The sequence below is a fragment of the Gymnoscopelus microlampas genome, assembly GCF_963454915.1.
Source record: "Gymnoscopelus microlampas genome assembly, chromosome: 12".
Taxonomy (NCBI): Eukaryota; Metazoa; Chordata; class Actinopteri; order Myctophiformes; family Myctophidae; genus Gymnoscopelus; species Gymnoscopelus microlampas.
Window position 1 is genome coordinate 20,175,011 of NC_139949.1, and position 22,671 is coordinate 20,197,681.

The 22,671-nt window shown below is 42.5% G+C and overlaps 1 protein-coding gene across 1 annotated transcript; it reads left to right on the plus strand.

Moving 5' to 3' along the window:
* Window positions 1-1,765: 1,765 nt before the first annotated feature.
* hunk (hormonally up-regulated Neu-associated kinase) lies at window positions 1,766-16,783 on the plus strand. Its single transcript, XM_084073734.1, has 9 exons — window positions 1,766-2,357; window positions 5,723-6,015; window positions 7,699-7,754; window positions 8,154-8,289; window positions 8,918-9,045; window positions 11,567-11,693; window positions 12,598-12,766; window positions 13,532-13,685; window positions 14,806-16,783. The coding sequence occupies exons 1-9, from the start codon at window positions 2,127-2,129 to the stop codon at window positions 15,558-15,560; spliced, it is 2,049 nt and encodes a 682-aa protein (XP_083929860.1). The 5' UTR covers window positions 1,766-2,126; the 3' UTR covers window positions 15,561-16,783.
* Window positions 16,784-22,671: the final 5,888 nt, after the last annotated feature.

Sequence of the window (22,671 nt, forward strand, 5' to 3'; positions counted from 1 at the left end):
TATTACTACAAGTGGCATGATTGACAATGGTTTCCATTTTTATTTAATTGGCTGCTTGCTAAAATGTTCTTTAAGGCAAAATAGTACCCAATGAGACCGCGGGCAGCCGGGCAGACAGCAAAGCATGATGGGAATTAGTGTTCTATATGTGGTTCTAGGAGGCCTACAGTTCTGCCGAAGCATGATATATAGTCTGAATGAATGAAAAATGTATTTACTTAATAAAGAATGCCGAAGCTGCATAAGAATGTACAAATTGCATTGCAGCCTACAAGTGTGATATCTTTATTTATTTTCTTGTCCCCCCCTTTTCTTTTTTTTAGCAATGAACGCATAATTCGTGATTAGGTTAAATTTTACATTAGCCTACTGCCTTGGTGATAGAGGACCGTTGACAATATCTTTAAAATAAAAAATATAGGCTAGCGTGTTCATATTTAGAAGCTGAATGCAACTTTGGCAGGTGATTGCCCGCTCAATGGCCCTTCTCAATCTCAACTGTGAATCTTCTTGCTGTACATAATAATTCCAATAGATGGTGCTATAGGCTTCTTATATTTCTGTCTCCCTAATTGTCAGCTACTGTACGTGCCGTGATCCAGTAAGCAAGCAAGGTAGCCTGAACATGTATGTGCATGTTTGCAGGCTATGTTAAACAATGGATCTCTTTCTCTCTTTCCAGAAACATGATTAGGGTTCTGTATATCAGGGAATATGTGTGTGTACGACCTGATGCATATTTGTCACTACCCAATATATATGAAATTAGATTCAGCACCAAGTGTAGCCTATACCTGTTCAATGAATTGTCCATACAGGTAACCTAGCTGAGGTAGACCATCATCCTATAATTGAGCACCGTCGCAATTAAAGCATTTATTAATAGAACATTTCAAAGTAGCCCAAAAGTCTTTATTTAATTCTAATTATTTAAAGTCATTCATGTCTTAGCAGCTGTCGGCAAGAACCCAATTTATCCCATTTTGACAACACATTAATGACCCATGTATCAATACATTCGGCATAGTTGTCAAGTCTCATTGAGTTAAAGCAGATTTTAAATCGGAAAACAAATCAATTTTTGATCACAATTTTATGATTTACCATTTGGGCAAAACAGATGCTCTTATCCAGAGGGAGTAGCAAAGTCAGAGTAGCTAAATGGCTGCATGAACCCCAGTCAACAACCAACAGGTTTAATGGTTAAATAATACAATTAATTTAATGTCACTTCATTATTCTATCTCTATTCTATGTTAGGGAGTAAGATTTAGACCATTAAACCTTAACCAGCCACTACTCAAGGGGACGTGTAGGCTACAGACATCTAAATCTCAATTCTAGCCTATTTAAAGTTTCTTAAAATTGCGAAATGTGTGAACGGATTTCTTAATGAAGTAACACATTAATTGATTGATTAATCAATTAATTAATTAATTAAATAATTAATGAATGAATAACAATAATAATACTGGGGGTGGAAATCTCTATAAGATTCAGTCAGTCTCGCACTGCAAATATTGCCGTCTTTGTTCAGCGCTGCGAGGGGTTCGAGCGCACCGTGGCGAGACGAGTCTCCGCCCCGCCGGCGCCCATTGGATGAGAATCCACGCGGGTTGCCAAGTCAATGGTCTCTCTCTCACAACAAGAAACGCCCATCCAGACGAACCGGGAAAGACGCTTCAAACTGAGACAACACGCTGCCGTCCAGCAGAACAGAACACAGTAACACACTACAGTAGATGGTCATGTGTGAGGAGCAGCACTGAGCACTGGAAGGAGAAACCCTTTTATTGTCTTTCATGCATTTAACCAAGATTGCGTCACTTTGGACTGTTGCTAGGGATATAGTTTGAGCTTTTTTCCCCCTCTCTGTTAATTGTAACTGAGAGGTTGTGTAAACTAATTAAGTGACTGTTAATGAATATCCTGTACTGTACTGCTGAGTGAGCTCACTGTACATTCTTTGGGAGAACAGGTGGCGCTAGCTCCGGTCCGGTTTCCATTAGTGGCATAACTGGACGTATATAGGCTTCTTTAGATGACCGTTATTCACCGGACAGCGGACACGTTGTTGTATTTGAGACCCAGCACCCAGAAGTTGACAACGACACATAACAGCCAAGATGGTGGTTGACAGTAGCCGTTTAAATGAGACTAATAAAGCTCCGAGCCAGGAGACCACCACCGCCGGGAAGGAGAACGTGATCCCGCCGTCGCTCGGCAGCCCGGCCGCGGACATCCTGAGGAACTTTTACCACACCAAGCGGGTCGGGAACTATCTGATCGGGAGGAAGCTGGGAGAAGGATCGTTTGCGAAAGTTAGAGAAGGTCTTCATGCGCTGACGGGAGAAAAGGTACGTTTTGGAAGACTGGATGCTTGTTGTGTTTCACATGGCACATAGATAGGCTGATTTTGACATTGACGTTCATAACGGGGGAGACTGAATAAATATTATTAAATAATATTAGGCTACTAAACGTACATAGGCTACTATTTACAACATGTGTTCATGTTGAATGTTGACAGATCCACATGTCATGGCATCATGTAAAACCCAGTGCTGAGAAATGCACACCATAATGACATTTGTTTAAACCTGCATAACAGGAGAGGCATGTTCTCTCACAATGGTCTATAAAAAAAACACATACCTCGACAGTCAATTTAGCTGTAGTATATACTGTAGGCTACGGGCAGTCGGGCAATAGTTGGTCATTAATCATTGCTTATTATACCTCAGAGAAAGTGATGAACATCATAACTGATATTGAGAATCATATTAATGAGCTCATACGGAGCATCACCAGATGTTGGACTCAACTAAGCACAGCGGGGCTATTTTCCAGCCAAGTTCTACTGGCAATATTTACTGTGTGTGTGTGTGTGTGTGTGTGTGTGTGTGTGTGTGTGTGTGTGTGTGTGTGTGTGTGTGTGTGTGTGTGTGTGTGTGCACGCGCGCGCATGCATAGCCACATCATGTGTGATGTATGCTCGTGAGCGCTCCACGCACAATTTTTCAAAAATAGCAGATCTACAAGCTCACGATCTATGAGCTTGTAGATCTGCTATGGGTAAAAAAACAACGTGCTACTTTTTTTTTAATGTATGCTCGTGAGTGCTTCACGCACGCACGATTTCTGGACGTGTGCTTTGTCTGGCTCCTGGCTGGCGGTGATCTCACTGCTCGTGGACGCGCTTGCATGTGATAGGTGAGGTGAAGGAGATTGCCTGGCCTATGCGAGCGCAGAGCTGATGCTTGCATATGGAATGGTGTCTTTGATAAATGGGCTCCCATCTCATTAGGATTCAGTGGGGCTTTGATATGGACCACCGTTGGCCACTGGCTGCCTTTGTCTTGCCCTAGGCTCTTTCTTTTTGAGGGGCAGCCAGAGGATTTGCATATTATGGGAAAAACAAGCACCCCATTTTGCAACGGGCCTATATGTTTAGATACATGTGTGAATGGCTATGTATGTATTATGTGTGAATGGCTATAGTGTATTTGCATCCACGTGTGTGTTATGGCCCATGTGTTTTCTCACAGTGCATAGGCTACGCTACGTGACATGAAATTCTGATTCTGAATTAATTCAGGATTAGCTCACCCCATAGCCCCCCCCCCCACCACCACACACACACCCCACCACAATATGCCTTTCACTGTTGCTGTGAGGAGAAAAGAAAGCACTCCTCTTCTCTGCTCTCTTCCTTCCAGCCCTCGCTCTCTTTGTTGCGGGATGATGCAAACCAGAGCAATCACATGATGGCAATGCACAGCACATGGCTGTGACTCTCTCTCTCTGTCTCAGACTGAGACACACCACGAGGTGCAGCAGGCAGCCATGCCGCTCAGAGAGGGAGGCAGCCAGTTCATCAGACAGACTGCGTTCGTTGGGGTGGGAGGTCAGCGGCGGGGTAAATGATGGTTCCCTGATCATCTTTTACCATCCCTCGAAAGACAGGGATGAGTGGTCAGCAGGAGGTGTGTGTGTGTGTGTGTGTGTGTGTGTGTGTGTGTGTGTGTGTGTGTGTGTGTGTGTGTGTGTGTGTGTGTGTGTGTGTGTGTGTGTGTGTGGGGGGGGGGGGTACAGTACATGATGTGTAAAAGGAGGTGAGCGACAGGGTTTTGGGGGTCACTGGAGAGCCCGGGGTCATTGTTGTAAGACAGACTTGTTTTGATGTCTGTGTAACCCACTTTCCCCTCTGTGCCCCAATCCCACCCCCCTCTTTGTCTGTCTGAGGGGTTGTGGGTAAACAACAGAGGCCCCCTGGCGGGAGAGGACCCCCTCCCCTCTCCAGAGCCCCATCCCCCCTTATCCCCTATAGCTTACTGTACATACTGTGCCCCATCCCCCTACACACACACACACACACACACACACACACACACACACACACACACACACACACACACACACACACACACACAGTGAACCCCTGGCATAAACAGTGGCCATATATTGTGAATGGCTCAGTGCGCGCACACACAGGCAGACAGACACACAGCCCATCTGCGTTAATGGCTATCATAAAACGTGTCAGAGGTGTGTCCCCTTGAAATGAATTATTGGAGACGAGAGGATAAGAAGGACGAAAGTAAAGTCAGGGGAAGGACAGAGAGGAGAGAAGAGAGACCCTGTCCCCCATCCCCATCTATAGTCTGACCCTTCAGATTGACCTCCACTACGCCTTAATGGCTGTATGTTGATTGGTTCTGTGGGTGATGTCTTTTACTGTCTTCGTGAGCTTGCGTTGAGGTGATTTGTGAGGTAGTGTGTCAGGACTAAAACATGCTCTACGCATGTTAAATCAGAGATGTGGAGGCGTAGGGTAGAGGTAGGTGGGTAATGGGTATGTATTTGTCCTCTGTGGGTGGCAGGCAATAAAAGGCTAATTTATACTCAACAAAAGTGACATTGTATTTCCATTTGAGAGAAGTGTCATTGACACGGTTGGAAACGCAGATGGATGGTTCTGCGTTGAGAGAACTCCTACAATGTTGACCCACCTGCCATCTTCCAGAATCAACTCTTTGCCTTCCCTTGAATCCGGGAGGGGAACATGAGAGGAGCCAAAGTTCAGAAAGCCTTCTTCGCCGTACATTTGTCGCTGCCCCCCAAGTGTGTGTTTTCTTTAAGTGGTTTGTGGCAACTATGTGGCAATAGGGGGCGGGTATTAACCGTCCATTTGGCATGGCCCCTCCATGAGAGATAGAGTAACATTTGCTTTTACCCAGTTTATGGTGGCTTTATCCCCAACAAACACACACATACACACGCCTCCCCCACCGTTGTGAAAGCGGCTGCTCCACATTGGTAGCAGCTGTGAAAAGGGAGAGGCCCGTGTCGACTCATATAGCCGCCACTGGAGACCAGCTACTCCATCACCTGTTGGGCTAGGGAGAACACAAAACCACAACTTTCTCTCTCAGACTATCTCTCTCTCTCTCTCTCTCTCACTCTGTCCCTCTCTCTCTTTCTCTCTCTCACACTTGCTGACATTTCTCCTTTAAGCTGCAGCAGTGTTATATTCTCCACGGATATTGTTAACAATATCACATCTCACAGAGGTCATGTGTCAAACTGCCAGTGCCTGCTGCTCTGAGCTCCATCTAATGAAGCCCCATCTCTTCTCGTCCCTTCCCTTCTCCTCTGCTCCCCTACCATCCCAATTCCCTGCTCCTCTTCTCTCCTCTCCTTCTCTACCCTCCTCCTCTAGGTGGCGGTGAAGGTAATTGACAAGCGAAAGGCCAAGAAGGACTCGTACGTGACCAAGAATCTGCGTCGGGAGGGCCACATCCAACAGATGATCCGCCACCCCAACATCACCCAGCTCCTGGACATCCTGGAGACGGAAAATAGCTACTACCTAGTGATGGAGCTGTGTCCCGGCGGGAACCTCATGAACCGCATCTACGACAAGAAGCGTCTGGACGAGCGCGAGACGCAGAAGTATGTCCGCCAGCTGGTGATGGCTGTGGAGCACTTGCACAGGGCCGGAGTGGTGCACAGGTGAGAGTGATGGCAGCAGCAGAGACTCAAAACATCCAGTGTGGGCATATGTGTGCAAGTGCACGCACACACACACACACACACACACACACACATGCACGCGCGCGCGCGTTACACATAATGTGAACACAAACAATGGAATTAATGTCTAAACAAAGGACATATGCCAATGATAACTTCAGAGTTAATACAGCTTTGTGCTGTTTGTAGGTTAAAGCTCATTGCAAGATCTCATGGGCAGACATGATCCTCTTTCACAAAGTGTGGGTTAAACCCGTATTGTACACATTACTGTAAATCTGTGCATAACCCAAACCCATTTACTCAATGATCGCACTGGAGGGAGTTTATTATTATTATTATATACTATATATACTATATTTTATTTGGAGAACCGCTGAGAGTTTTTGAATACCACCACCAGGCATGTATTGGAGGATTACACTATCGCGGCTTACCATCCGCAACTACAACTTTAACCTTATGCTGTCATTCTAATTCATATATCTAGCAAACACATTGCCCTTGCCCCCATAATTGAAAACATTCAACCTTTGCCTAATACAATTTTAAATAAAAATGATTTATGTCCTCATCACCGTTTTAGTTTAAAATAATTATCTCCATCCATATTAACACGCATGACCTTTCATGTAATCTGGGCAGATCAAGGTGAAATCCAAAACAACATTTATGGTGAAAAGTCCAAATTAAAAAGACAATAAGGAGAGCTGCAGGAAGATGAGACTGATTAACTTGGTTGGGATGAAACAAATAATGTTATGGGCAGGGCTAGCAAATGCTCTGGTGACTGTTGTCAGGAAAATGGTGTAAGTTTAAAATCTTCGAACAGCATCGAAAGGGTGGTTTAATTTGTGAGATTTCTGTGTCAATATTAGAAACGGCAACGGCAATGGACTGGCAGAGCTGCACAATGAGACTGACGGACTTGAAGAAAAAAATCAAATTTTAAACGTTGCATCGCAATTGTTTTGTTTGTGCAGGAAGTCAGGGACTACTTTCTTCAAAAAAATATTATTGTATTTTATTTTTGAAATAATTTAAATTTATAAAGGCAATAATTCACTCCAGTCCAGGCATCATCATTTTCTGAAGTCTCAATTCTGCCCGTCCAGACTTAAACGCAATGCCGGAGTTTTCAATCTAAATCAGGGTCAGCAGCATTTTCAAAAGTCACCATTTTAGGGTTTTGAAAATACCACAGTATGCTAGGCATAAATATAGAAAAAGTTATGCATTTTAAAATGAAAACATATTAGTGGATATAGCGTCAATCAAATTTCGGACAAAAATATTGTTCATTCAAAAGCGTCTGTTCCCAGGAACTTTTTCTATTCTTCGTAACTCTTGGAACATGAAAGGCACATTTGTATGGAACGTGTGGTGAGATGGCCTATGTAGATTACTGTAAAACAGGATTTATATAAGACCGGAGAGACAAGCATTGAGACATACAATAGAACTTGAAATCAGTCAGTGTGACCCACATTGAAAGGGTTTGTGTGTGCAATTGTGACCCCATCCCTCCCAGTTTTGTCGGGTGTTGTTATGTTATCCCCCCCTTTTGTGTGTTTGCTGATGACCGGTTTGATAAGCTATCTAATGTAAACCGTGTAGCTGTGTAGGGACTGACATCTCTCTCTTTTCTCCTTTTCTCCCCAGGGATCTAAAGATTGAGAACCTTTTGTTGGATGAGCAGGACAACATAAAGCTCATAGGTAACTTGATACTGACAACAAAGACAGACAGACTCAACCAGCATAGAAAAACAATGAATATTTATATAAAAGAACAACACATACAGTAACAGGGAACACTGGGGACAGTCAAATCTGGACCGTTACGGGTCAATTTCTATAGTTAAATGAACACTCCAGAATTTGCTGTGTAGTGAGTGTTGTGTTGCTCCACATGTGGTGATGGGGTTGAGGGCAATTAGTCATCCTGTTAAAACCTAATGAGGTCTCACCTCAGAGTAAGTGTGCTCTTGTTTGTGGGTTTGTCTTTATGGTAAGGGTGTCCCTCTCATTTTATGAGCTGAAGTGTGACGCAGTGGCTGGGCAAGGTACCTGAGGGTTATAAAACACGCTCATCTCTGACCTTTGCCTCTCTTTCAGATTTCGGCCTGAGTAACTGTGCCGGTATCCTGGGCTATTCCGACCCTTTCAGCACCCAGTGTGGGAGCCCGGCATATGCCGCCCCAGAACTGCTCTCCAGGAAGAAATACGGACCCAAGGTGGATGTCTGGTCCATGTGAGTTTACGGTCTCTTTGCAGCGCAATGCATCACGGAAATGAGCACGTTTGTTAGTCTGTCATAAATTTTAGTGTGGAACATTTTCAGTTTTCCAGCTGTACAGTTTCACAGTGAGCGGCTTCATTAAGGTTTCTGTTTTGTTTTGACAACTTTATTTTGAAATTATAATTGTAATAATATAATGGCAAAAAAACAAAAACAGACTAAGCAAGGGGAGAAAAGGGGACAGAGACATCATATGAACAAGACAATAAAGAAAAAAAAACAAAAGAAGACCAAGGCACTCTTGTGTAAAAGTTAAAAAGCCTTTAATAGTTTGACTAATGCATAGCAAGAATAACAAATGCACCTACGCGTTGCGGCAACAATGCCTAACGCAACGCGTAGGTGCATTTGTTATTCTTGCTATGCATTAGCCAAACTATCAAAGGCTTAACTTTTCCACAAGAGTGCCTTGGTCTCATCCCTTTTTTGCATCAATTCTGTCACCCAATTGTACCAAAGAGCTCCTTGTTGGAGATTTTTACTCTAGCCAAACAGATGCGCTCCTTCTTCTCTTTTTTCTCATACAGTATATAGTTTGATTGTATCTTTATGTAACGTATGTGTGTGTTTGGTCCTTCAGAGGGGTAAACATGTACGCCATGCTGACTGGAACGCTCCCCTTCACCGTGGAGCCCTTCAGTCTACGAGCTCTGCATCAGAAGATGGTGGATAAGGAGATGAACCCTCTTCCTCCTTCTCTCTGTACAGGTACGGACACACACGTGCGCGCACACACACACACACACACACACACACACACACACACACACACACACACACACACACACACACACACACACACACAGCTGTCCATCACACACATTATTGTGGTCTGTGGTTACATTACAGACAAAAGTAAACGCTCCAGTTACCCTCCAGGCCAAACGATAAAAGACAGTGACGTGAGGAGTTTAATTTGCATATAAGGAACGTAGAAGGCATGTTCAGATAGCAGTGCCGTTGTACAGCTGCAGGCTGCACCCACTGAGTTGAGATTAGTCCCTGAAACTATTGTATAAATGACAAAGTCGTCAGCCTTCTCTGTGGCTGTAAAAAGGCAACAGATTGCTCCGTGGTGACTCATGAAGGCAGACCTTGTTTGTTTCCTTATTATAGTCCCGTGTCTATTTGTCTGCCCAGCTGGTTAGCTGTAAACATCTTTGCTAAGACCTCTCACTGGATCAACAACAGTGCCTCGTTCCACTCCAGACGTTTGGTTCTGGAGCTTGGCTAAATAAATACGCCTAGCTGAAAGTATAGTTCTGGAGGAGCTTGGAAATGTGCAAACAGTTAGCCAGCAGTCTCAGAAACGGAACTTTCACTTTTGTCCATGATATTCATTTTTGGAGGGAAGCTCAATTCGACCTTAAAACATGGCCCATGGCAGGAATACAGCAAGTTATGCGCTCACACCATTACACTATGAACGGCGTGTCTTTGTTCTCGTATGTCCTGTCGTATGTTGCCGATATTTATCAATATTTTATTAATATAATATTACAATTGAACCAGTGCTAGCTACTGTAAGTTGCTCTGGTGGACCAAACATTTTGACTCCTGATTACCACGACAGGTTCAGGCAAGCATAAAAGTAGCTAAAATGTTGATACAGAGAGTCTTACTTGGTACTTCGATTTAGGTTGGATTTAGATAACACTGAGGAGGTATCGTTTCTTCAGATTGAAGGATCAAAAGGTTAAACAAAAGCTGATTAGAGGAGGGAAAATAAATTAGTAGAGAAACCAGATGATAGTCAATTTTGAACTTGTTTGGGCATCTGTACAATGAGTAACCTACAATTACATTTTTACAATCAGTTGATTGTGAAGAACCGGTTATCTCAGTTTGAGGTTTACAATGAAAACAGACTTGGCCTACATAAAGTCTGTAGGGCTGTGTTGATGAAAGTAAAAAAAAGTTACCGTTGAAAATCTGTTATTTTCGGGTGAACAATCACAAATTATGATGTTGATATTGATGTAAGTCTGTGCCGTAGCTATTGTGCAAAGAAGACATACACAAATAGTTGAGCTCAAGTTTGCTAGAATTATTATGAATAATTATAATAGATACTTGACTAGGGATGGGACGATATGAAAATGACACATTTTTCTCTTTTTCTCAACTATTTGTGTATGTCTTCTTTGCACAATGATTAACAATATTATCGCAATAATCAAAATATGCTTAAAACTTAAAATGCCACTTTTCTTAACCACTTGAACCCCCACCATCCCTATCCTGGGGGGAACGTTTGTCAAAAATAGCCGATCTACAAGGCCACAACACGTTGAAATGCAATGCGTTGTGAGCTTGTAGATCTATCCATTTTTGGCGACTCGATTTGTGTTCAGTGAAATAAGAGCGTACCAAATGCGCTCTTTGCAAGTCAGTTTTATCAAGTACAGAGTGTTTAAGTGGTACTGAATTTGCAGCTCAACAAAAGCTAATTCATCCTAGTGTATGACAGATGACAATTTCTCTATAAATTAAAATCTCTAACTAATGATAAATAATGATTATCGTCCCATCCCTATACTTAACTAATGTGTGTTGGCCTGCAAGTTGATTGCAATCTCATTCATTGACAGCTTGTAGTCTTTGAGAGCAAGACCACTGTGGAATAGCAGGTGGTACTTGCCTAAGGTAATCTATTGGCTATGTTAGTGTATGCCTAAACTATTTTCAGCATGGGCCCCACCCAAGGCAGTTATAAATGCAAATTAGGAGAGGAGGTGGTGATGGAATGTAAAAAAATTAATAAAAATGTTTAAAGACTTGTGCATTATGTTTTCAAGACTATGTAGACAGACAGGAAACTAAGGGCAAGAAAGGGAGGTGTTAATACAGACTCAAACTGGGGACGTTGTGCGTGATCGGTGCACTACTGGTGTGCACCCTAATGCCTAATTCATAATGCATCACATGGTGGTGTCGGCCGTCAAAGATAATGGATGTTCAAGCGGGACACACAACACATGTAATTTGAACATTGGTTATTTTCCTCTAGGGTTAGTCACATCTGAGCGGTGAGCGATACAAAGGGAAGATTAACTTAAACGTTCACAAGCATAGACCAGTACAGATGATTCTGTGGGGTAGCTTGCTCGAGTCGAATGATTCTGTGCTTTCTGGCAATTTTAAGTTGCGTATCTTTGAATAGAGTTAAATGAAATTAAATGAAATTAAATGAATGAAAACATATTCTCTCTGTTTCTCTTCATCCCAGCTGCCATCTGTTTGCTAAAGAAACTGCTTGAGCCTGATCCCGCCAAGCGGCCCAACATTCACCAGGTGATGGCTGATTCCTGGCTACAGCTGGCCAACAAGAATACGGGAGCACCCTACCTTAACAGGTGAGCCCACGATCTCATGCACATGGTTATACACGTAGGCTTGCAACATTCAAGAATATTCAAGGTGGAAGCTTTCAATGGGAATGAACAGGAAATAATGGAAATAAAATATAGTGGTAATTTGCTCAGGCTGTAATTACAATGTCATATGCAGATACAAACTCAAATAAATCCATTAATTAGTCAAATACATACAGTGTGAAATGTGGCATCATGTGGTGTGTTAACTACCTAATTTATACAATAAAGAATGAATGGAAAAAGATTAATTACTAGAATATTTTGCACATTTCCAAAATGTACAACATGTTCTGACTTTGTAACCCTACACACACACACCACATCAGATTGGCATTCTATATAAGAGTAAAATATTACATTTGTAGAATTAATTGCAGAGGTTCAATGAGTCATATTGAACAACTTTCTGACTTTCCTTAAAATTACATTTGTGTGTGTGTGTGTGTGTGTGTGTGTGTGTGTGTGTGTGAGGGGGGGGGGGGGGGGGGGGGAGTCCATGCCTCTGCTTTTGGTCATGCATTCTTTATTTCCGTTGGGGATATGTTTTATTACTGATAAGTTTGATATAGATTTTTGATAATATCTCAATATAGCAATTTAATTAAAAATGTATGTTAACTACTTTAACAGTGGTATCCCTATTTTGGGCCAATCTTTTTCAATTTCCTTTTCAATTTCAATTTCTTCAAATTGTTTTTAAATGATTTATTATGTTTCAAAATGTTTCACATATACTTAAAACAAGTAACAATAATAGCCAATCTACAATCTCACAGGTAGCGATGTTGTAGATTGACTATTTTCGCCATTTGTCGTACGGCAAAGTATTATTATTATTATAAGTGATTATAATACCCCGCCTTCTGTTTTTTTCCTGTACCAGGATCCACATTGAGGAGATCAACCACACGGTGTTGCTCCACATGACAGAGAGGATGGGTTACAAGCACAGTGAGGTGCTGAGTGCTGTCCTCACCAACCGCGCCTGTCACACACTCGCCGTCTACTTCCTCCTCAACAACAAGATGAAGAGGCTGTCTAAGGAATACAGAGTAGGTGAACCTGTTAAAGGAGTGTTACATTTCACTTTAACACACTTCTGGGGTCATTTTAACATCTACCCGGGCTTTGTGTGCACCCCAGACAGTTTCTAAGTTGCTTGAGTCAATATTTAGATATCCTTTATTCATGTTATCCCCACGCCCCCCCCTCCTATTGACCAAAACACACATCCCTGGTTATAGTGACTGATATTGTCCTTCTAATGCCTGTGCGGGCCATGTATTTTTCAATACCTTTTTTTTCATACTATTTACTTTAAAAAGTTACAGCCCCCGCACTCATTAGAAGGACAATATCTGTCACCAAAACCAGGGATGTGTGTTTTCAATCAGTCTAACATGGTCAAAATGGAGTTTGAAGTTCAATGGGTTTGTATAGGTTTGCATTTTCTCTTATTCTATTCAAAAAAGAGAAAGGCATATATGATTTAGTATGTAGAGCTCAAGCGTAGCTGGTTGTATTTATGTATGGCGGTAAAAGAAGACATTGGAAAAGAGCATTAATTGATTCTATAATATGATGCCATCAAGGAAGATGGAGCAACACATAATCTCACAGGAAACGGCATTACAAGCGCAATTGAACAAAGTTTATTGGCCAAAAAGGGGCATGTGTGTGTACACGATTCAGAAGGTGTAATCAAATGAGTTGGTTCTTTGTAAAATTCTCAGGGTTTTCTACTGTTATTTGTAGGTTTTATGATATGTTTTTATGTCTGTTGTAATCTTCTTTTTTTTGGCGTGTGGCTGTTTCAGGAGATGCAGTATCAAGAGAAAAAGGCAGAGAAGAATGAGTACTTCCAAACGCAGTGGAGGAAACACGTCGACAAGGTCACTATCCCACCCAAGCAGACACCCGTCTACCTAGCGGTCAGCAAAGGGCCCAGCAAGGAGAAGAAACACAGGACAGGTGAGGAACCACCAGAAGCATGAACAGACAGAGCATTCAATGTGTGGGGTGGGTTAATTGGCATTAATTAGTTAAATTGGAAGAAAAAAGGGGTAAAACATTATTTAAAAGAATAGAAAATAAGAATAAGCTAAAATAAACAGACTTCTGTACCTGAACCCCAACCAGCCCTGCATACACATTCACAGTACGTTGCTTTGAATGTGAATGCTAGTTAAATGTTTGTCAATTGATTGACAATATGATTGCAGGGCCCCAGAGGTTGAGCCATCTTTCCATGGCATCATCTGACTGTATTTGCTATGGAGCCCATAAGCCATTCTTGACATGGCATGTTATAAAGTGCAGGCATGTCCTCACCAAATTAAACCAAGACAGGAACACGTTCCCCAAGATTGGCATTTTAGTTGTGTGACCTCGTTACACAATCTATCTGGGACTGGAACATCTTTTGTGTTTCGCAATGTTCACTATGTGCAACAACAACCACAAAATCGAGGCATATAACCGCAGGTGGGAGTGGAAACTTTGCAATGGCACAGAAGAACAATAGGAGCTTGTGCTAGCGTGATAAGAGCCATACCTTTCATTCAGACCAAATGATTGTGTGCAAGCAGATAATTTGATTTAATTAAGTTTCTACACCTGTCTGCCTGCATAATCCAATTTGTTTCTGACAAAAGAGATGGCAAAATGATGGATTACTATCTCTCTCTACAGTACGTATCTATTTATCTGTGCATTATGTATGGAAGTAATTAAGTATAAATGTGTATCTTGACTGTACTGTAATTATTATGACTTTACAATCTCTCAAAAACAATAGTCATGTTTTATAATATTGGGGTCATTCTGACTAAAATAGTCCTGGCTCCTGACTATTGCAAGAATGCAAAGAGAAAATGTTAAGAGGGGAAAAAAGAGAAAGATTTACTATTCTCTGTGGGTTGAGAATAATATGACTACCCCAGGAATAACGGCAACCATTAGGATTATGTGAGGAACTGCAATCACCAAACCTAGTTTCATAACAAATATGACTGCGGCTATTTCATGGAAATATGAGTGTCAGATGGCCTTATCTCTCATGACTAACATTATGACGACCATTTCCCCTCAGGTCTTTTGCGCGCTATAACCGGCGGCCACCGTAACTCCCCCCTGGCGGCCCCTGGCACTGTGGCGTCATCCTCCATGGAGTACCTGGACATCCACCCTCTCTTCCCTAACACGCCGCAGCAACGGAGGCGCTTGGCAACCCTCCCACAAGTCCACAGCCCTACCAGCCCAGAACACAACATGCCTGCCCCTCCAGCACCGTCCCCCATCGGCATGCACTCCTTCGGCTCCCTGTCCAAAGCAGAGCAAATTGATGACACCCCTCCCACGCCGTGGTACAAGCTCACCAACGGGACTTTCTCGCCACCTCGCCACGTCTCCGCCTTCCATCCGGACTCGTCTTATCTGAAGAAGGCCACCATCCCCAGCCCGCCCGTCCTCATTGTCAACCCCCAGCCCAAGAAGAGCACATCGAGTGATTGGTGCTCCGACACTAGCGGTAGTCCTCCCAGCACCGTGGGGAGCCCCCCCAGAACTTCGGCCTTCAGCCCCCCCAAGGCCAAGTCGGCCTTCCACCCTCTCAACCCCACCTCTGCGTTCAAACCTCCCTCCACTGGGGGCAGCAGTGATCCTGACAGCCCCACGCACCGCAGTAAGTTTCCGTCCATGGGCATCGGACAGCTCTTAAAGAAGAAGATCCAGCTGCAGCCGTTCAGCTTCCGAGCAGAGCAGGTGGTGGAAGAAGTGGTGTCTCCTCCGCCCTACCCCATGCAGACCCTCCTCTGTGCCTCAGGTGCACTCAAGACCCTCTGTTGAGGGGTCCAATGGACAAAAGAGAGTAAGTGAGACTGGTTTTGAGTCCTCTCCGAACGTTCTATGTAAAGTTGGAGTGGTCTTTCCGAGCGGCCTTCTGAACGGTGAACTGTTCCTTTATTTGTGACTGAGTCACTCTGAGTGTCAGTAATTGTATGAAAAAAATGTCATGGGTTTTGCTGAGATTAGCAACAACTTAAATGAATGATTATCTGTTGTCTACTCGCATTGTGTAACAAGAAACGATTGACACTAAGATGAGATTTGAAACTGAGCCCTGGGTTTTGACTAAACCCCACTGTATCCCTAGTGGACGGGGAACATTGTGTAACATAGGCCTTGAGTGCGAGGTGTACATACTGTACTACACTCACAGGTAACATGCACACACCAAGAACACTGTATCACAGATTACTTGAGGGATATCCCCTCTTATATAATACTACTATAACTGATCACAAACTGAGCCGTAGACGTATTCACACCAGTCGAGGGACCAATTTAGGTGTATAACCAATTACCATAGATGTGAATGCTTTTCGCTTTGTGAAACTCTCAAACATACCGACCAACTGCCAACCACTATACTGTATATCCTCAATGCTGTAACTTGTGTAAAAGAAAAAAAGAAAGAAAATGTTCACTGCACTATCTTCTGTAAACCAAATCCTAGAAGAACATCAGGGTCTGTGCTCCTCTGCTTGTTACCTCACTGCATTGTTTGTACATTAAAGGTCCAAGCAGTTGATGGTAACAGGGCTTGTGTGGATTTTTCCATATAGCGTGCAGTGTTTGAGCATATAGCGCCTTTAAATTCACAGACAAGACACGAAATAGACGATATAGAAGTAGTTGCCATTAAACAAATGGTATGTAGTTACTCTTGTGCACCTCTTTTATGGAGAAATGTGTCACGTTATCAATCATTCAACACCTCAATAAATCATAGCGTCCACTTGTTTTCTGTGCTACCTCAATGACCCACAGCTTGTTGCATAGAATGTAACTAAAGTGTCAATGTTTTGGCCATGTCCTGCTCAAAGCAAGGCATTGCGTGTCCATGGAGAGACGGTAAAGTCGAAGCCTTATTCATCTTAGCAACCTTGCCAGTGGCTAAGATCATGGCAGTGGAGAGAGAGTGTCATTTTAACATCCATTAAAAGAAAAACAACGTCATTCATAATATTGTCTTAATGCCGTAGTTTGTGCAATAGTTCTAAGTGTTAACTGGAAACGCATCGTATTTGCCAAGAACTTGAAAGTGAGTTGGGGTGGGCTGGGCGGGGTCGTGATGTGAAGTTTGTAACTGTAAATACGATTCCATTCTACTTCTCTCCAGTGGTGTTCTGTATCAAGGAAAGTGTCCACTCAAAAGAAAAAAAGAAAACATTTTCACTTCATTAGGTGTCATAAGACTATTGAGGCTTCCACGTGCACACAAGGCTGCTCACTGTTATGATAGAAGCTCTTTCTGTCAAACTTAATCCTTGCATGCACATTTTTAGGTATTGACATTTATTGTCAACATTTGAAAGAATGTCTTTGTAAAAGTTTTTTTTTTTGGTTGATACTGAGATTGATACAGACTCGGGGGGATCTTTTGTACGCTTTTCTAATGGGTGTTTTTTTTGTCTGAGTGTCCAGAGATTTTATGCTGTATAAAATATTTTAAATATTTATACCGAATCCATTATGTGTCTGTCTGCTCTTTTAGTCACACCTGTCACTGTCTGGTTTCAAACCTATATGTGTGTGTGTGTGTGTGTGTGTGTGTGTGTGTGAGAGCGCGCACACACACACACACACACACACACACATACACACACGCACGTGAATTCCAATTTTCCTGTAGCTCAATAGGAAAATATAAAAATATTTCACTAATTAAACAAGAGTACAGAGTGGCAGGCCCTGCGGGACCTTGTGAAGATCAGACTTGTGGCTACAGCATGGTTCCAGTTTCAGGTCCCATGTATACAGCCTCACCCAAAGTGCCAACATGCCACTCCATTCACATTCCATATACGTTTCCCAGGGGACACCTGTGGTGGTAATGAAACACTTGCAACAGCTGAATGACCCTTTGCCACTGACACACATGCACACATCTAATCTACTATCCACCGAGCTGTGCCCCCCAGTTGCAATCATAAACCTCTTTTGGTGAAACCACCCTGACTAGACAAAGGGGGGGGGGGGGGTCCCGAAAGCTGTGGGGCAAACACACACACACACACACACACACACACACACACACACACACACACTAAAAACAGGGCTCAGTGATTAAACCGGCGTGGCTAAGCCGATAAGAGCCAAGGGGAAAGAGTGGTTCTAAAATGCATTACAGACAGAGCTCTTTGTTTACCAAAGGGAGGAGGACAGTTAGCTAAAAATCCCCAGCAGCCAAATTGAGACAAACAGACCATGACAAGGAAACCTATGGCTTAACCACAGCTCAGAGCAAAAGGCTAACACACACACACACACACACACATACACCACAGCGACATACAGGTTAAACTTCCCACACTTTATGTGTGAGATGATTGCAAACTACAGTACAAACCAGACAATTCTTGACAATCAACAAAAGCAAAAAATATATATTTTAAATGAAACATTCTTCTCCAAGCTTCCAAACTCCGCTGACTTGTGAGCTCAAGAGAAAGCTGTGGAAATTAAAAATGTCCTTTCAAAAGTTCAAAACCTTTGAAGACACGGCGCTACAGATGTTTAAAGTGACAAGGTGGTGGGCACACAACCACATCATTGTGATGTCCCATTATGGTGTTAAATGAATATACTGTATATATGGGTTATGGGTACCTACTGTAATCACACCCCCACTCCCAAGATGCATACAACTGGAAAGGAAATTAAAATAAGTATCTGACAGCAGCTGAACGGAAATATGGATGTGAACATTATTGTGAAGTGAGCTGAAGAATTCTTTGACATTTTAATTTTAAATCTTTAATTTACAATATCTATAAAGTTGACCCCATCAAAATCTTCAGACCTTACTGGCAGCATTATTTGTTTTTCATCTGTTTGACATATGCACCATAGTGTATGGATGCACATATTATTTATTTTCATGAGAACAAAATGATGTCACTACCATATGGTATGACATATTAAGGTTTAAGTTAAGAGCAGTTTTATACAATTTGGTTTCAGATTACACTTTAAAGAGGATAATAGAGGTAATCAATTAAATACTATTTCAAGAAATACGTTGTTTCACCGTGTCTGAGGGAGTGGACAGCCTAAGTTTCAGGGAGAAGAATCGCAAGTATTATAAATGCTCTAGGAAATTCACTGTTCAACACCACCAGGGAAAACAAAGAGACATTTATTTATAAGTTCATTATTGTTCCAGTGATATGCTGACTGGATGTAGAGAGGAAGTAGACGTCACTCAGAGACATGTTCAAGGATGTAGCAGCTGTGTGTGGGCAGTACCGCAACAGGTTCAACCATCAGGGTGCCTCAGGAAACACAACACAGCCACTGGTGCTCACCTTTAACACCAGGCCAAACTGACCACTTACTGTTGAGCTGCCTCTGTTTCTGTCAATCTGTTCAGCTTTACATCCAAACAACATTAATCCTGTTTGCAGTCCTCCTGTCTCACACACACACACACACACACACACACACACACACACACACAGAGAGCTGTTGTATTTGTGCTATCACACACGTTATTGTGGTCTGTGGTTACATTACAAACAAAAGTAAAGGCTCCAGTTACCCTCCAGGCCAAACGATAAAAGACAATGCCACGTGAGGAGTTTAATTTGCATATAAGGAACGCACACACACCATCATGGTGTCGCTGACAACAGGGCAAGTCTGTGTCTGGGACAAACAATTAAGTAAATCCCTTCAAGCCCTATTTCATAAATGTTCCAAAACATCTATAATAGACGATCTACAAGCAGACATGTCGCATCGTAACACATGAGTTGATATCTCTGCTATTTAAAAACAAATGTCACCTATAATGGTATGCCCAACATAGGGTTGATTTATAAATGTGTATTCCATCGAATAACACATATTGTTTTTCTCTCATTCACAAACAGGGTAAGCAGGAAACAGGTGGTTTTCAGACTACCAAGGCTGACTTGCAACCCACTCACAAAGACATGAGGAGGAAACAGCCAAGCAGATGTTTCTAATCAACTAGGAGGCTTTGGATGGTCATAGGGGATTTGGGTTGTTGTGTCTGACTGACTGACTGACTGACTACCCTAAATACAGTTAGATCACTGACACACTTGCACACGTGATTAATTCATCAAGAAGGCTTTAGATTAACAGAGATTCTTAGGCATATATTCAATTGTTATCGACACAGAAAATGCCCAGCATTATTAGGAATGAGGATAATCTGAGAACCACTGATAGCCTGTGCCATTGAACTCTGAGCTCATTTAGGGAAACTAAAAAGGTGCCAGATGAACGGCTGTGTTGGACTGACCTACTGTCTGTCTGGCCAATGTGGCACATAGACGGGATTTTGCTGTGATTCTTTGAACCCATTGGAACATCCAAGCTTCAGCTGAGGTGTTCATATTAATCAACATCAATATTAATCAACAATTAATCAACAAGTCAACAACATCAATTTAACTGAAATGACAATGTTGCCAATAAACTTAAATCCAAATAAGCACCAAATCCATGAATATTTATGAAATATGTTTTTTTAAATATTATATATATATATATATATATATATATATATATATAATTATTTTTTTTAAAGTGATTTTCAAATGAGTAATGTGGAAGAAATGTAATTCTGTTCATGGAAAGGGAAAGTGCATGTGCAAAATGACTATTTAAAGCAGTGGTTTTCTGAAGCAGGGACCACCACCCTGACCACCACACTGACCCTTCAGGTCAGTGGTTCTGACCTGAAGGGTTGAGAACCACTGACCTCACGGTTACCCTTATTCTGTTCTCTTACTCTATCCAACCTTCCATATTAAACTCATGTTAACTGATATACTGATTGTAACTCATTTATGACTGAGCACAGACATGCGATTACATGGGCACATTTCCTAATAATGACGACTCAACCAGGCAATCCGGTGCACTTCCCCTTCTTGAGATTCTATACAAAAAAAAATTGAGCAACTGGTGGGGTGGGGTTCATTTCTCATAACAGAATGTGGACCAAAACTTAAAACTTAAAATTATAAAACTGTCCATGGTGAAAGAGAAAAAAATATGTAAACATGTAATTATTAAAATTAACATTAATGATGAAAGTAAACAAACTGACCATGGTAAAAGAGAAACATTAAATAAAATGAACACATTTAATGATGGAAGAAAACTGAATTGAACTTAATTAGATAATTTATTTTTTTAACCAAATCCAGTCACACATTCTGAGAAATGCTGCCTGATGTCCCTAGCCCAGCACCTGATACGAAACTCAGATTTCTGCTTTTATTAAAGTCCAAAACACAGTGAACACAATATAGCTCTTCTCTCCTAATACAAATATTAAATGAATGAAAAGGGAAAAAAAACACATCATTTTGTAAGTTTGAACACAGGTGGCACTCCCAGAGATATTTTCCTCTGAAAAACAAGACCAGAAATCCAATCAAAGAGCAGAGCTCAGCCAATCACAGCCTAGTGTCTGTGGCAACAGCAGCGTCAGCCCGACCTGCTATTGGCCAGGTGCTCTCATACAGGAAAGGCTGTAATTGGCTGATAGTGAGCCGAGGCTTCATTGCCTCCATGGCAACATTGCTTCCTTATTGCTTAGGGAGGTGGAAGGAGGCAGAAAGGGGAGGAGACTCACTCAGACGCCATCTCTGCATAATTCATCCTTTGTCCCCGAGCGCTGGTAGAATGTGAGTGTAGATGTATTGAGTGGTGTGTATGTGCCCCTCTCGTGTGTGTGTGTGTCTGTCTTGGTTTAGGTGAGTGGTAATGAAGGGTTGACGAGGGAGGGGTGAATGGGGTGAAACCGCTGCAATAATTGCACTTAGGAGTGCAATGCATCCAGCAACACTGTCTATATACATATATAAGTATGTATAAGACCAACCCTGAATGGGTTCAGACTTATGGTCAGTCAATCACAGCAATGCTGACTTAGCATTAGGGACAGAGCTTATACTATTCAAGCCTTCATGATTTAACTGGACAGGCAAATAAACAGGGACATTATTTCTTCCTGAATGAGTCAGATAGAGGAGCAATAACAATAAACATCTGGCCAGCCGTCCTACCAGACAGCCAGCCATTTAGCCAGCCGGCCGGCTTCTGCCACCCTCTCTGCCCAGCAGCTCATCCTCTACATGAGTACAGGAAGAGACCGCGAGATCTGTTTACCCCACAACCACCACAACAACAACATACAACGCAAAAAACATGTGTTGTACTCGTTTCTCTTTCTCCCGCACTTGAGGGATGAGATAATGAGATGCAGAGAGGGAGGGAGGTGGGAGAGTATAGAGAACCTGGATAGTAGGGAGAAAAGAAAAAAAAAAACACACACACAGAGATTAGGGATCACAATGAAAAGAGAGGTGTAGGGACGGACGGAAACAAGGAGGGGGGGCATCCTGTAGGAGTGCAAGCGGGTGGGAGGAGGTGGGCGGGGGATAACACATGTTGACAGGCATGCTGGGCTGGCTAGCGAGCCCGGCTGGCTGATTCCTTCAGCGGATGACGAAATGGCAACAGGCGCTCAGCGGCACACGCTCTCAGTTGCCATCGCAACCTGCCCTTGGATACAGCGTGCTGGTTGGCCGTTTCCAACTGTTGTTGTTATGGAGAAGCTGATGAAACCTCGTGGGTTGTGGGAGGGCAACTCATAGCCGTGGCGTGGAACAGAATTTTTCTACTTCTTTTTTTGTCCCCGCCCTGGGTGGAGAGTGTTGCAGTGCACATCGGAGGTTAAGTTGGTAAACAAACGACCCGGCGACTGCACATCGATGACCTCTCATAACCCATATGTCCTAAACATTAATGATATTATAAAATTAATAAATAAAAAATCAATGAGAAAATACACTGGGCTGAGCCTTTGAATAAAGAATCTAAAAAAAATCAAGAAACTAATAAATAAATG

Excerpts from the sequence above, each read along its gene's own strand:
- hunk (XM_084073734.1), top strand. The coding sequence starts at position 2,127 with ATGGTGGTTGACAGTAGCCGTTTAAATGAGACTAATAAAGCTCCGAGC. Across the intron at positions 7,755-8,153 it reads GGACAACATAAAGCTCATAG|ATTTCGGCCTGAGTAACTGT; the intron begins GTAACTTGATAC and ends CCTCTCTTTCAG. Across the intron at positions 11,694-12,597 it reads GGAGCACCCTACCTTAACAG|GATCCACATTGAGGAGATCA; the intron begins GTGAGCCCACGA and ends TTCCTGTACCAG.